General features: G+C 39.7%; 2 protein-coding genes across 2 annotated transcripts in view; both read left to right on the plus strand.

Moving 5' to 3' along the window:
* LPCAT2 (lysophosphatidylcholine acyltransferase 2) overlaps positions 1 to 11,496 on the plus strand; it is a 29,349-nt gene extending 17,853 nt beyond the window's left edge. Inside the window, exons 11-14 of the mRNA XM_071440406.1 lie at positions 1,032 to 1,185; positions 7,712 to 7,810; positions 9,491 to 9,632; positions 9,903 to 11,496. Of these exons, the coding sequence (XP_071296507.1) occupies positions 1,032 to 1,185; positions 7,712 to 7,810; positions 9,491 to 9,632; positions 9,903 to 10,114 (607 nt within the window). The 3' untranslated portion in view covers positions 10,115 to 11,496. The remainder of the gene's footprint in view (positions 1 to 1,031; positions 1,186 to 7,711; positions 7,811 to 9,490; positions 9,633 to 9,902) is intronic.
* CAPNS2 (calpain small subunit 2) lies at positions 1,198 to 5,211 on the plus strand. The gene has a single exon (XM_071440407.1). It carries the CDS (start codon positions 2,691 to 2,693, stop codon positions 3,444 to 3,446), a length of 756 nt encoding a protein of 251 aa, XP_071296508.1. The 5' UTR covers positions 1,198 to 2,690; the 3' UTR covers positions 3,447 to 5,211.
* Positions 11,497 to 16,277: the final 4,781 nt, after the last annotated feature.

The raw sequence follows: 16,277 nt of genomic DNA on the forward strand, positions 1-16,277 counted from the left end.
GCCATCTGCCAAAGGTTAAATAACTAGACTACAGACTTGGCCATGTGTAACATAGTGTATTTAAGCATACAACTTACATAAACTACAAGGAAATCAGAGATGAGGAAAATCCCAGTAAGGACTAATCCCAAGTAATTTTTGTTACCAGTGTTGCCAGAGAAAAGATTGTTCTCACCAAAGGGTGAGTAAAGCAGAGCAGTACCTATCTGAAGCCCTCAATAGTAATCTTGGTGGAAATTTAAATTGCTTTAGTGGTGAGGCACTGACAGCTTGTGGCAGGAAGTAAAAAGCCTTCTTTCCAGCCTGAAACTTCAGCTTACTGTTCTTAGTTTTACTGTGCAGCCATGTGTCACTAGTGATGTCAGTTTTTTCTGTGTGGATACGGTGGAATTTGAGGACTGAGCCATGTAACCATACTCCATCAAATAACCTGGCATGGCTGTGGTGAAATCTGAGTGTGTCCAATAAATCTTGACTTATTATTAAGTGCTATATATCCATTTATAGAATTCTATCTGGAATAGTTACATGGCAATCCTAATTATTCTTACCGAGGTGCAGTGGTGTTTTTTGCAGAGATCCGACAGTTCTGAGGCTCTAGCAATACTGCTGTTTGGGTAGAGAGCTTGCTAATAGAGCTGAGACCTGCTCCCTCTGTCAAGGAAATACTTACCCTAGAGCATGATGCAGAAAAATACTATTAGACCTGAAAATATGGTAATGAAAAGCTCTCTGCTGGAGCAGCCTAGTAATTGAACAGACAATTCTAGGTTTGGGAAGTTATTCTGTAGAAGTCAGATGTACCCAAGCATAGAACTGACTGCTTTTTATATTAATAACCAGACGGGAGCAGTCCTTAATTACTGATTTAAAGTAAAATATCTGGTCTGAAGTACAGCATTAGAAATGCTGTACACACATGCCCTGTTTGGCAGTTTTTCATCTTTGAACACTGTAATAACTCCTACTGAAATTCCATCTGTCCAAGAACTGCTGTATAGAAATATCTCCTCTCTCTCGTGTTTCCATAGCCTAAAATGGAATCATGTCAGAGAGCAGCTGGATACTTTTGCTGCTATTGCAAGTGCTTCCAAAGGGGGAAGAATTGGAATTGAGGAGTTTGCTGAGTACTTGAAGCTGCCTATTTCAGATGTCCTCAAAGAGCTGTTTCTACTTTTTGACAGGGTGAGTAATTGGTTAACTGACTTGTTGACAATATTTTGTTAGACATCACGTACCAAAACTATATTTATTATAATTCATTATGTCCAGCTTAGTAAATGCTTCTTGGTTAACAGTTTCTGTAAGCAAGGTAGGTGACTTATGATTTTTTTCATAAGTTTCAGTGGAGAAAATATTCATTATTTTCTGCCTTGTGAGATGGCAGCCATCTGGCAGTATCAGACAATCTTCATGCTGGTAATAGCTGAATATTTTCCTTGGCCAACTGCAGATTTTGATCTTATGTACATTTTGATAGCTTAGTTAGCTGTTGTAATTAATTAGATAATTTAAGGCAGAGTGAAGCTAACTGGAGTGTTCAGGAACACTGGAGTGTTCCTGCTGTGCTTGTGAATGCTGCTGTTAGACTCCTGTACAGGGACTCCTCTTGCTTCTCTCCATCAGTAAAGGGAGTTGTGTGTTAACATGATCATTTAGGCTTTACCCCTAGTCAGTGCTAATCTCTCCAATTTTCTTCTTCTCTCTGAGGATGACAAAAATGGCTCCATTTCTCTCTATACCAGAAGCATCAACGACTAGAGCAGAGATAGATTAATCTTAATTCTAGTCCTCCACTTGTGCTGCAGTGCACACAGCCTGTTGTCCTGCAGGTGCCTGTGGACTGGAGGTTTTCTGTTACCATCAAAGCTTTCCCAGCTCACCATCACTCTTGCTGATCAGTTAGCCTTAGCAGTACACCTGTCCTTGGGAGGCCATGGTATATGCTCATTAAAACTCTTTCAGGATCTTTCCACATAAAAAGCTTGTACAAGCTCTAAAATAGGAAAGAGTGAAATGTATTTCTTGAACTGCTGAATGCCTTGAAGCTCCTAGGTACTCATCCTTTTGTCATTCCTGCTTCCCCATCTTGGACCATTGGCTCCTGAGGCATGTGGTCTGAGTCCTGATGCACAGTACCTACATCAGAAATGTGCAGTGGCAACCAGAGTAATTAAGGGCAATCATACTCCTTTCACTTTCTGTATATGGTGCAACGTCAATGACTAGAACTAGTAAAGTAATGCTCAATTCACTAAAATTTTGAGGGACTAAAAGATGGTGAAAACAAAGAAGTGCAAGGCTGCATTCACCTTTAAGGAGATCAGCACAACTGGGGAACAGTCAGGCTCATCTAACAGGGCTGGTTTCAAATTGCTTCAGGTATGAGCACAAGCATTTGGAGTCTTCTGCTTTGTGGGTTTCAACCTCATTATGTTTTTTTCTCTAAAATGGTTCCTTCCTCAAATCACATAAACATAACAATGCAAAGAAGAAAAGAAATAGGGGCGTATCTACGCCTGACAGAAACTAATGAGGCATAACTGGCAGCCAGAAACATGCACAGACATGGTGAAGCCTAAGCATGCAGATAAGCTGTGTTTTACCCACACCCAAGTCAGACACAAAACAGCTTCAGAGAGCTACAGAACACTGGATCTCTGAGTAACTCACTTCAGAAAATCTTCACGATGTTCCTTGCTAAAGCTTTGCTGAGTGGAGGAAGTGGAGGAAGTGGTAGCAGTCGTGGAGGAAACCTGGTACGTGGCCTTGGAGGGCTCCTGACAGGAGGTGGAGGTGCAGGGAATATTGGAGGACTTGTTGGAGGTCTCGTCAACCTTATAAGTGAAGCAGCAGCTCAGTATAATCCAGAGCCACCTCCACCTCCTCGCAGTCATTTTACAAATGTGGAAGCTCAGGAGAGTGATGAGATCAGACAATTTCGTCGCCTGTTTGCCCAGCTGGCTGGAGATGATATGGAAGTGTGTGCCACCGAGCTAAGGGACATCCTGAACAAAGTCCTCTCCAGACACCAAGACCTGAGGGCGGATGGCTTCAGCCTGGACACCTGCCGCAGCATGGTCGCCGTCATGGACAGCGACGCGAGCGGGAAGCTGGGCTTTGAGGAGTTCAAGTACCTGTGGAACAACGTCAAGAAGTGGCAAGGTGTGTACAAGCAGTATGACACTGATCAGTCAGGCACTATTGGGAGAGCCCAGCTGCCCAGCGCCTTGAGGGCTGCGGGGTTCCAGCTGAACGAGCAGCTGTGCCAGGTGATCGTGCGCAGGTACGGCGCCGAGGACGGCAGCATGGACTTCAACAGCTTCATCAGCTGCCTGGTGCGCCTGGACAGCATGTTCAGGGCCTTCAAGTCCCTGGACCAGGATGGAAGTGGCCACATCAGAGTGACCATTGAAGACTGGCTGCAGCTGACCATGTATTCATGAAGGCGTGCAAAGAAGAGGCTTCGTGTGGAAGATACTCCTGGACGACTACACTGCTCTGCTACACTGCTCTGGTCTTTGCCTGTAGTCTGTAGCAGTGGATGGCTCAGCTTAGAGTGTAGTGATTCCTCTTGTGCTTGCAGTAGTCTGCTTTTCTGAGGGGTTTCTGTAGGTTGTTGATTGGGCAGTTGCATAAGTTAAGAAAATTCTAAACTCTAAGGTTAGGGAATATATTGGAAGGATCGAAGCTTAGTTACTGTTTCATGTAAAGTAGCTTGTATACTAGTATAGCTATTTTGTTAAAAAGCTCCTAAGTTTGGTGTTGATGTTGCTTTTCTGATTTGTCAGCAGTCACTAAGCTGGAATAAAGGCTGTTTGCCTGAAGGCAGTCACTGGTAGAGTCTTGTGCAGTTATTTCTAACAAGGGGAACAACATTAGAGTTGCAATAACTGTAATGATCAGTGAACTTACATAATCATTCAATTTCCTTTCTACTTCTGCTTTTTCATGCTTGGCTGCTGAAGCAAAGCCTCAGTTTTACTGCCAGTTCTATCTGGTGGCCAGAACAAAATTGAAGACTTGTATGAGGCTACTTCTGCAATGATCTCCTTCCTACAGTTCCATGAACTAGTCTTTTCTCTCTTTCCTTCAAGCCTAAACATAGTTATAAAGCAAACAACTTAAAATACTACATTTATATTTAGAGAAACTTGAAATAATTATGCAGTCACATAGCAGAGAGAGAGCCAAAGTCAACCTTTGGCTATCTGAGTGAAATTTTATCAGAGTGCAGCATCCCACTCAAGGTAGTTATGCAGTTCTGGCTAAGATGTCAACTTCTGAGTAAAAAAATAAAAGGAATAACATGAACTGTCAAAAGTGCATTTCTTTGAATTAAGGATTACATTGTTGATCAAAGCTCTTGCACAAGGCAGATTTCTTGGCAAGGCTCTGCTGCTTTAAACGAAAATTGTCTTGGGTGTGTGTGAGCTGGCTGGAATGTGAAAGGAGGAGTTAAATCGGCAGCCTGGCACTAGAGGCAGTATCCAGACGTGAGAGAGAGCCTCTCTCGAATGTCCCTGCCCTTCCCCAGGGACACAGCAGTGATTCATTGAGAAATACCACACAGTACCTGCAGGCTATCTGCATATTAATGGGATGCTGTGGTTTGGTTTGATTTGGTCTGTTAATTTCCATAGGTTTGATTTCTAAATCTTGCACTTAGCAAATAGTGTTTTTCAAATTGATGAGGTATCCTCCCTGGTAAACTTGCAGAAACCTTTTACTTGAAACTAACTTAAAATTTGTGCCCAGATTTTTTTCCTCCTGCGCTTTGTCTAATAGCAAACAGAAAAATATTCATACTATCCCAGAGAAAGGAGGCCAGTTCCTTCCTAATGGCATTCAGCCTCCTCCCAGGTCTTCAGTGGAAAAGCACTCAGTTATCCATTGTGCCATGTAGTGCCATTTGGGCTCTGAGTAATAGAAAAGTGAAGAGGAGGTAAAGTGTGATATCCTCCTCTAAAGTATTGATGCAGTAATACTTTATACTGCATCTGGCTTGCAGTCCATGTGCAAATCTAAATATACTTATGACAGTGCAACTTTCTTGTTTTCCAAAGTCTAAGATTTACTGGATTATATAAAAAAACCAACAACAAAACCCCAGTTACCACAGCATGCTATAGAGAAAATAGTAGCAAAAAATTGGCTTCCTTAAAGAACAAGAGTTCTTAATTATGTTTTGATTGCTTTGTGTAGCATAACTACAAATACCCAAGTTCTGATGTTCTACTTTACCATGTAGAGAACTGAAGCTTAGCTCGCACATTGCTTCCTTAAAATATTCTTGGGTGCATAGGCTGCAAACACAGTTAAATATGCATAGAAAGACAATTGCAGTGATGTTACACAAGCACCTAAAGTTTTCCTGTATTTTCAGTTTAACTTCCATTTCTTTTCCCAGGCAGCAACCCCATCATTTCTCCTTAACCAGAATGCCAGAGCATTTGGAAGTTAGCCAGCATCCTAGAGTTTAGTAGAACTAGTTGCAACATGATCTTGCAAGCATAGTAACTTTATTTCCTACTAAAATGGCTGGAGTTCTGTCTATCAGACTGCACTCAGTTTTGATTACTGAGTTTTCACATTCTAATGAAAGTAATGTAACTTTTTTTTGTCTTTTTTCTTGTCATATTTCCATGTGCAGCCACAACTGTGTTAACTTCTTTCAGAAGTTGTTCGTAATTATTTTAAATTATTTTACTTCCCAGTTCTTTTACTGTGATGCATATTCTTAGCTTTGAAAATAAATTTTAAAAATATTCTAATCCCATCAAACAATCCTTTGCTAAGAATACAGTCTGCAAAACTGTCCAAAAATAATATTCTATGGAGCTTTGAACAGTTATTATCTGCACTGTCGCTTCAGTTGTTTTAAGACTTTATGTTTGTAATGTTACACTTTAAATTTAGATCTCTTACCTCTGAGAACCACAGTGTGAAGAAAATACTGAAAGTCAAACTCTGCACCACAATGAGAGCACAGATTTGTAAATAAAACAACGTGTATGGGACAGCATTGTCCTTTTCTAATGATTAAAAACTGTCAAAGTTATAACCCTTAGACACCCATGAAAGTAACTTGAAAGTTCATATCTTACTCATATCTTTGCTCAAAAGTTTACCTGAAAGTCACAGGTTTATGAAGTACAAGATGTTCAAAATCAATCAAAAGATCAATCAAAAAGATTGGTTAGACCATCAATATAAAGAAAATAGCAGTTATCTATGCAAAAGAGTCCTGCATTGGTTTTGAAGGCTCAATAAAATTACATCTTAGGGGTTTTAAAATTTGTGAAATAGCTTGATGATGACAGGTTAGTAATACTGATTTCATTATATTATTACGCATATTTTGTTAGTCAAGAACTATCTGAAAATCTAAATTCAATTACTAAAATCCCTCTTTCATAGCACCAAAAATTTTCAAAGCAGTCTACAGGGCAGCCTTAGCTCCCCTGGCATAATGTACTGTTCAGCAGCAGAAAACCAAGAGTAGAAAGGTTTAAGGTTGGTATTAATGTCCACTCAAGTGGACATTAGAAGCTGGTAGGCGAGCCAGAAATAGAATCCTGGTCTGGCTCTTCGCTGCAGATTTACCCAGCTGACCACCCCTCACTCACTTGGCTGGAAAAGTTTTGTGTTGTTCTCATACATAGGGACTCCACTTCTTAAGAAAATGTTTCTCTTGTTGAAATGCAAAACATATTATCCACAAAGGGAACTCTGCTTTACACTTCAGTTTGCTTTCAAAACATTTTTGATGAATGCCCTTATTGTGAATATTCAAAACAATGTCTTCTTGTCTACTTGTCAACTCTATTATGCTGTCATTACCTGCTCTGTGTCCCACCATGTAAGTTTTGCAGGTGGCTTTTGCCCAGACAGATGTTTCCCAAAACACTCAAGAAACTTCCGGTGTGGTGACAGAAACACCACTGACATAAGCATAGATTTCATCAGGCATCTGCCATTCTCCTTAAAGTAGTGCAGCTTACACAGAATTAATCACAAATCCCATCAAAGCAAGCTTCAAATGTTTTGTTGATGTAACTTTGTAGTTAACACATTGAAATGTTTGTTCAGATCAAAACTGGAATTATTACAGAGGCTGTTTCAATTAATTCCTTGCCTTTCTGGCTTAAAAGGTAGGACAGTGCATTGGCTTCCAAATAGCATGTAGGGCAGTGCATAGGCTTCAGAGGAAAGCTTAAGATGAACCAGGTAGATGTGGTTGTCCTTTCACTGACATATATTTTATTGCTGAAGGTTCAAACTCAAAACAGCATCCTCACTCTCATCCTGTTGATTCTGCTTTGTCTTTCATTGGTCTCTGAATTTCAGCAAGTGCCAGCGCTGCTTGCTCTGCTACAGTTACCTCAAACATGTGGATTCCAGTTATTTTTAGAGCCTTCCTGAAGGCCATGTATTAAAGAAAAACTTTAGGTTGTTTTAAATCTTAGTGTTTTGTTTGTTCATAAAATAGAAATCCATACCCAGTTTGTAGCTATTGAAAGCATGTATGTTGCTACTCCAGCCTCAGTATGGCAGATTTAGTGAGCTCTTAGGTTTTTTCCCGGGAAGAACAAAAACCTTGAGTATTGTAAACTGTCTTAGTGCATGTGTTGTGTTTGATTCCCAGAAGAGCTTTTAAAGTGATTTGCAGTATTAACTCTAACTGCTGCCATGCATGTTTGGGTTACAGAATGGAGATGGCACCATTGACTTCAGAGAGTATGTAATTGGTCTGTCTATCCTTTGTAACCCAGCCAACACAGAGGAGACTATTCGGATGGCATTTGAGGTAAGTTCAATTTAGTGTAAATCTACAAACCTGACAAATCAACACTGACTGTAAGTCTGTTAGCTTTCAAATCATAAGTTTATTGCTTCAATCTGTTATGCAAATGTGAGTAATTCTCTTAAATCAATTGACATTTAGAGTGTGAAAGGGAGGGGAAGAATTGCAGGCATCATAGAGAAGAGTTTCAAAAGCCATCTAAAGGCACTAATGAATATGTAACTTGGCAGGCTAACTCCAAAAATGATTCAGCAGCACTTGTAGTTTTTTTTGCCTGAGGTTTTTTCTGCTGTGATTCTTCAATGTCACAATAGATGGAGTAATATCCTCTTGTGGGTCAAGCTTCACTAGAGTCATTGTTCTTAACAAAGAGGAGGAATAAAAAAAATCCAGGGCTGTTCAGGACTGGCACATTGAAAACTGGGCTGCATCTAAGAGCTGCTAGCTTGTCCTCTGGTGCCCTGATAGTACAAGCAGTAAAGGAGCAGTAGCTCCTTTCACATCTCAGGTACATGCAGACAATACATGACCAGGCATGCCCATGTTGTGAATCCTTGGCTCTTTTTTTAGTAGCTCTTTGACACAGATCCAGTTGTTTTACCCGTTAATCTGGTCTTATGAACTGTACTGAACAACATATTGAGATACCACTCATGTTCATTGTAAGCTGGATGCTTCCTAGTATTGATGAATACTTGGGAAGTACCAGAGATTTTTTGGCAATCCATTATATCCACTGGCTTCTTTTCAGATAAGCACTAGAGCTTTTCAAGGTGATTTGTTAATTTTTGGGGATGTTTTATCAGTACAGGTTCCAATGAAGAAGAAAGACTAGCAGGTATTGTTGCTGTTCTATTGTGTTGTTTCCTAGACTATACTGTTCAGTATGTTAACAGGTGTGCTGATTATAAAATCAGTAATTTGTTTTAATTTCCAGTTTCAGCACAAAACAACTCATTTAGCTGGTTAAAGCCTGCTTCAGTCTAAAATGGAACTGTGGGTTCCTTTTGCTACTTGTTTTCTGTGCCACTAAATGTCTTTTCTTTCACAATGGCAAAGTTTGCCTGTAGCAAGTATTTAAGAATTACAGCCATCCATCCCTTGTATTTCTCCAGGGGTGATTCATAGCAGATGGTTACTGTCACTGCACTGGGCAGGATGGGATGATCAGTGTACATCAACTGCCTGCATTCCAGGAACCAAAATTCCTTGTTAATTACAATAACATTAATTATTAATTCCTTAGTGAGTGATCAATCACATACACTAAAATTTAGGTATGTCAGAGCATAAACTATGATAGCAAGTTTAATCTGTCAGCAGATATGCTATAACCTAACAATAATGGGGACTAAAACCGAAGATGTTCCAATATTAACTGGCTGAATCCAGTAGACTCTTAGCATAGCTCATGGTGGCAATAAACATACATCTTTGTTTATGTTTTATCAGTGCACCAACGCTGTGAGGTTTGTTTGTTTGTTTTGGCAGAATGTTCTATTCCAAGCTATAGCATGGGCATTGCTCTGCAGTGTCTGCTTAGTCTTATTCCAGGCTCTTCAAATCCCAGGCATTGTTCACAGAGCTGCTGAGTGCTAGAAAGCCACGATGAGTGGCTAATGTGCACAGAGGGTTCATAGCAAAGTGATGCCAAAGTATTTCTGCCCATTTTGTCTCTTCCAGCTCTTTGACATGGATGAGGATGGCACTATAACAGAAGATGAGTTTGCTTCTATCATTCAGTCAGCACTGAGGCTGCCTGAGCTTGATGTTTCTGTGCTCTTTAAAGAAATAGATACAGATGAAACCGGGAAGCTCTCGTATGGTAAGTTACATCCTTTTGTTAGAAAGAATTCTCTGATTGTCATATTGACAGGGGGTTCCATTTTTTAATTCCCTCAATGTCCCTGATGGTTCTCATACTTTGTTTCTGGGGAGAGCTGTTGAAGTACAGACTTAGATACTTCATGTGATATTCCTGTGTTTTCTTAGAGGGAACTAACTTGAGATCAGCTTCAGTAAAAGAAGCAGGCATTGAAATTTTCTTTGATTCTATTGCTGCGCTATCGTATCTGTATTTTTTAATGTTTTTCAGAGGAGTTCAAGAACTTTGCACTCAAGCATCCAGAATATGCTTCATTGTTTACTACATACATAGATCTACAGAGACACCAGTTAGGTATGTTTGAGGAGCATAGCACTGAGCCACCAGCCCTGATCTCAGAAACAACACCACTTGCAAGAAATAAAGTCTGTCCAGAAGGCAGTGAAGATAGCTCAACTACCTCTGACAAAAAAGATGACTGAGAAGAGTTAAATAATTCAGCTCTTGAATTCTACAGAATTTTTTTCCCCAGCTGTTCATAAGCACAACTGATGTAGAGATGGAAGTTACAACTTAAAAAAAGCTTGGTTTTTTTGTTTGTTTGTTTGTTTGTTTTCATATCAGAATGAGTTATTCCTGTTTGATTGTAAGGGAAAAACCACTGTTCAATCCTTGATGTCAGTATCACAGTGCTGGGAATGTTGTTCAGTGTCTTCCAAGTTCATGCTTCCACAAAAGTAACAGGTGTGCTAAGAGGGGTACGAGGCTCCAGCACTGCAGTGACCTCTCAGAATGGAGACTGAGGAGTCCACTTGTCTCAAAACAAGTGGTATTTTTGGTGCTGCTCAATTCCTCTACATCCCCAACATCACTTAAGGGAAAAAAATTATGCTAGAGTGTTATAATTTGCAATATCACTTAGCTATTCTCAAGTTTCTGAAACACACAAATGAGTAACAGGAAGCTGAGAATTTAAGATTTTGTTTTTTGGCTGTCCTTGGATTGCCCTTAACTCCTTAGGAACCAGAAAGCCTAAGCTTCTGAACAAGACATGCTGGTTCACTGTCGTCAACAAAAACCACTTTAGGCCTAAAAGCTGGTGGCAGATGGAAATGGCTGCACTTCTAACAACAAAAAACAAATTGCAATTCCAAGATAGCAGCTTACAGTCTAGAGGAAAATGCAGACAGTAAGACCTAAGAATTAATTGACTATTTCAAAATAAATACCATGTTGTTTACTGTAAAAACTGTTCAGGATCACATTGGGAGGAGCATTTCAAACTTCAGCATATTTTTTTTATTCTCGCAATTATCAACAGAGGAATGTGACCTTGTTCTGCAAAGCTCAAAAGGCAAATATGCTGTCCAACCTTAGTTCTAGTACTTAGTATCTATCTAAAGCTGTCTCCTAGAAACCATATTTGCATTACTGTGCCATTACTCAGTGTTCTTGGGGCTTGGTTCAAAACCAAGCTCTTTCTAGTCAATTATTTGAATATATTTTGCCTCCGTCCTCTCTAGTGCACTGGAAATTGGGCCTTTACCTTTTTCCATCCTTTATCTGAATGCACTTTATGCAGTATTTAAAATATATAGCTATTTAGGCAAATACTTCTCAATAAAAACTTAGAAGGGATGAAATGAGAAGATATTTTCAAATTATAACTGAGATGAGCAAAGCCTAGACTGTCTAGTACCAATAATAACCAACTTTCAGCAGGTTTTCATATATGAACCTCTGCCTCTAAGTTATTGCTTGCAGTCTGGCCACAAGTTCATTGCCATGTTTTACTTTCTCTGTTTATAATTGTGCCTCTCCTGATGTTTCATGTGCTTAAAATAAATCTATATTTTTTAAAAGACTTTACTTGAGCAGCTGAGTCTTGTTATTTTCAGTACAGTGGGAAGGGTACTTTGTCTACCATGAGGGGCTGGGGGGAGTTTCCAGGAAACCATGCTTAAGATGTCTTACCTAGGTAAACTCAGTGCAGCCTGAAATTGTCATTTTCAGTTCTTTGTATGGTGGCACTTGGCTTTATGGTAGCACTGGAAGAGCAGGACAGGTAAGACTCTTCCAAAGATTTACTTCTGGTGGCTACCTTGACAAGAGGGATTGTGCTATAAAGGTCTGGAAATCCATGGAGAGGGAGTGCCATTTTTTGATGGAAAATAAGGTGTCACCATTTACATGTAAAATGGATGATCTCAACCACAGTTGAGATGGAACAATTATGGCTTTGAGTATTGTGAACATTAGGAGACTATTTACTCCCAGTTAGAGAAGGAGAAGCAGGAATACAGTTAACTGGAATTCATGTTAATTCTTAGCAAGGATGCTTTTACCTAGCATGTTAACCAAAGTCTCAGCTTTTCAACCAGCACTAATCTCTTCAAAGATGACTTCTATTCCAACCAGCAAGAAAAAGATGGGTGGGCAAAGATGGCAAAGGAAAGCACTTAAATGTCTTGGGATGCAAAGGCTTCCCTACACACACTCCTGCTGAATCCAGCCACATTTAGCACCAGGAGCTGTGCTGTCCAATAGCACAGCAGGTTTAGAGATTTTATAAAAATCTGCAAGTCACACAAGCCCTTTGCACTTACAGCTAAAAATATTATGCATATAAATCTACCTATTCCTGTAGTTAGAGGAAAGGCCACAAATGGGTTTGGTATGTAGCAGTGATTCAACCATGCTCTGAAGAGAAATTAGCTAAACACTAGAGACACTAACTCAATATACACACATCTGCTGGGTGTGCAGGAAGGGAATACATTAATTTCTAGGCATCATCGTGCCTCAGGGAGCTTTTAAAAGGACCAAACTAAAAGCAGTCTGCAATAAACAGGCATTACATTAAGTGGTAGAGCAGGAACTAAACAGAAGGAGAAGGTTAAAAATACTAAAGAGAAAATGGCTCTCAATCAGGCATTGAGGAATGACACTTTCTGCCTCTGACTTCCCGAGGTGTAAATTCATAAGTCTACAGGCTGCTTTAGGATCATTGTGAGTCCTGCACTGCAGAAAGGATATTTGGCCCATGTCACCATAGAACCCATCATTTATTGAACCAGGACCTCTCTGTCTTGCTTTGACATGGATTTGATGATAAGTTCTTCATGGATACAAAAATAAGACACTTTAAAGTGTGCAGAAACTCCAGCAATCTTTAACAGCAACAAGACTCAAACAAGGACAAGTCTATTACAAGAGGGAAACACAACTTATTCACAAGAATACAGGCTCATGGGATGCTGTTATTCATGAGGTTTGATAACTATGTATACTATGAATAAATATCATTTACATTTTTAAATCTAGGCTCTTGTTTCTGAACACATGAAAGGCAATGGTGGGTCACCTAGAAACATGAACCTTCTTTGTACACCCTGGAACAAAAAAGAAACAAATACTATAAGTTTAAGAAGGTGAATTAATAAAGTGTCCACTGGCCACACCAGAGGTTGATTTCTGAGACAAAGATCTTTCAATCCAAGAAAATTAAAGCTATTTGTACTTCCTTTGCTACATCAGTGTTACTGCCTAAATAAGTGGAAACAGAGATGACACATCCAGGTTTCATGTCAGGTTATACCTCTATAAGATCTGGCACTAAACTGCCAAAATCACATAATTCCTGGCTGGTTGCTGTCCATCAGAACTATGAGGAGTAGTAACACTGATGGAAAGCATCTGAAAATGGCTCTCCTCACAGTCAGTAACTGGGCAGCACTAATCAGGCACCAAACCATCAATGCCTGCTGCTCCTGAATTGTTGTGCTCATCAGCATCAGAACAAGTGAGGTGCCAAATCATATTGCACAATATTCCTGTGAGAGTTGCATCCTCTTCCCCCACCAGCTTGCTCCATGGGGATGCCGAGGAGGCAAAGCTCTGTGATTCCTGAATGGTTTAAAGGGAAACTCTGCACAGCAGCTCTGTGCTCTGCCCATTCTTCCCCTGTCAAGACCCCAGCAGGACTAAGAGCCCCAGGAGTCCAGCCAAGGGCTGTGTTGTGGCACAGCTCTACTGACCATTCATGGAAGAGCTGCACAGGGCAAGGGCTGCTTGGCCATATCTGCCATCTCCCTTGCAATTCCATCTAAAACAAAGTATTCCCTGGCTATCACAAATCTGAGAACCATTTGTCAAGACCTTGCTTCTATGGTGGTCAGCCCACCAGGGCCCTGTTCCTGGGTAATTCCTCAGGCATCATGCCAGTGCAAATAAATACACCATTCTGCCTGAGCAGGCTCTTCTTGCATAGGTGCCAAGAGCTACTCAGAGCCTGTGGATGTGAAAAATCAGGGCCTGAAGCTTAGAAACTAAATGTAAAAAATGTCCCTACATATACAAACACACCCACACAGACAGTGCTGTGAACTGTTTGACCACAGCCTTCAGCAAGGAATGCAGCCTGAGATTTCATGCTGAGAATTACACAACTCTCACTTTGAGAATGCCACAGGAGAAATTCTAAGGAAAGGTTTGGGAGGTTGGTAGCTACACTCTGTGTGATTTGCTGGAAGGTTGGACTCTGGTCAGTGCCCTTAGGCTTACCTGTTTCCCCTCTGTTTCATATCTCTTGAAACAGCCTACCTTTCTCTCCACTTTCTCCCTCCACATTTCCACCTCAAACATAGCTACCTCCATAAAAAGTTATATTCCAAAATGATTAAAGTTAAATTTTGATATTAAAACATAAAAATTACCAAATCTGGTAGGATTCAGGGGCACATGCAGTATTCAGGTAGCTACTTTTACTGGTCTGCAGTAAGAGCAAACTTGTCAAAGGTTGCAAGGGATTTTAATGACATTGAATTAATTAATTTCAAATCTTTACTCAACGAAATAACATTTATTAGACTGACTAGCAGTAGGGAGACGTTTGTCAGCAGTGCTTAAGTTTGCAGACTCTCTGTTACTATACATAGCCAGAAAGGCAGAAAGTAAACATCTTATAGGATTAGCAGCTATGTTCATAGCTGAGATGAAATTTGAACATTTCATTAGTATAAGATTAATTCTGACATTTCATAAAGCCAAAATGCAAACAATAAAATGTGTCTGATATAAATACAGTATGCAGCACTTACTCAGATAAAGTTCAAGAAGCACAGCAGGTTTAGTGCCATGACAAAGGAAATACAGGAGGGTCATTTAAGGACCCAGCTTCTGCAAGCACTTCAGTGAATGCTTAATCCTGTAGGTATCAACCAGATACTTTGTACTTATCAAAAGCAGAAAATAATACTAATAATAAGAAAACAAGAAAACTTTCCATGGCTAGTTATTGTAAGGATGCTGAGAATTGCATCACCATCATCAAGAACTCAATACCACAACTGATTAAATTTTATTTATTATGCCATCCTCTTAGTTTGGAATATTCTGTAACAACTACTGCTTTACTGGTGAGACTTCAGAGACACATGACAATGTTATAATAGAAAATACTTCATTACCTTGGTAAAGCACTACTTTTAAAGCCCCTTCTTGCTACAACAGGTTGAAAGTAAATATATGCCCCTCCTTTATACTCATTTCATGATTTTTCTTGGTTTTCATGCTATTACATGTTTTACCATGCTGATAATAAATCAATATTAACTTTTTTTCATGTGTTATCTTTTATTACAATTTTTATTTCTGGAAATAGTCAGTTGAGAATTTTCCTTTTAAGATTGAAAATTATATGTTAAAAAGAGTTCAAGCAAGGCTCACCTCCAAAGCTGCAGCTGCATGTGCATTGCTTTGTTCTATACTGGGCATGGGTAAGAGCATTCATCTGAAGGAGTGAGCATCCACTAGGTTAAACTTGCCATTAAAGGCCTCCACAAAGGAACAGTGCACAGCCTTGCCCATCTAATCCATTGCTCAACAATTTCTGCTATTAGAAAAGTTTTCCTTCTGGTCTAGCCTGAATACTTTTGCAGCTGAAGTCTTGTGTTCACCTTGCTCAAGGAGAATTGATGAATTTCTATTTTTCTGCTGGGTGACTATTTATAACTGCACATACCTATATCCAGATCCTATCATCATGCCTGTTTCACTCTTGCCTCTCCCATCCTTTCTTAAGTCAAAAAGAAAATCTCTTTCTTTGTTTTCTTCACAAGTTGCACTTTCTAGACTACTGACTATTTTCATTTAGGTTCTCCAGAGAGAGAAGCTCTCAGCTTCAGCTCCAGACCTACCATCCTCAGTAGACAAGAAGACTTTCTGTAGTTTGAGGTCAATGCTCCTGTTCATACACACCCAGTGCAAAGCCTGGCTTTTTAAAAACAGCACAGCATTGCCCACTATAGAACTGCTCCCCCTTTCTCTCTTCCTACAGCTGCTCATTCCTGCCTACTGCTGTATCTTAGTTTTATCCTTATGGAATTTAAAAGAGAGGTTTATCAACAACATTTTGATCAGCTCAAGTTATTGTTAAAAATAGCTTTCTTATTTTAAAAAAACCCTTTATTTCCCTTTTGTTAAGGACATAATCTTCCTAAAACTTCACTAAGCATCTGACAGTGCACTAGAAGCAAAGCTTCTACAGATTAGAGAGACATGATGAAAGCTTAGAGGCTATAATTGTTCAAAAAGAATAATTTCCTTTTCAAAGGTAAACATCAGCCTTGCAGACAAAGATAAGGC

This window comes from Agelaius tricolor, unplaced genomic scaffold, assembly GCF_023055355.1.
Source record: "Agelaius tricolor isolate 1412-34295 unplaced genomic scaffold, bAgeTri1.0.p SCAF_15, whole genome shotgun sequence".
NCBI lineage: Eukaryota > Metazoa > Chordata > Aves > Passeriformes > Icteridae > Agelaius > Agelaius tricolor.

Coding starts and splice junctions, on each gene's coding strand:
- CAPNS2 (XM_071440407.1), top strand. CDS start 2,691: ATGTTCCTTGCTAAAGCTTTGCTGAGTGGAGGAAGTGGAGGAAGTGGT.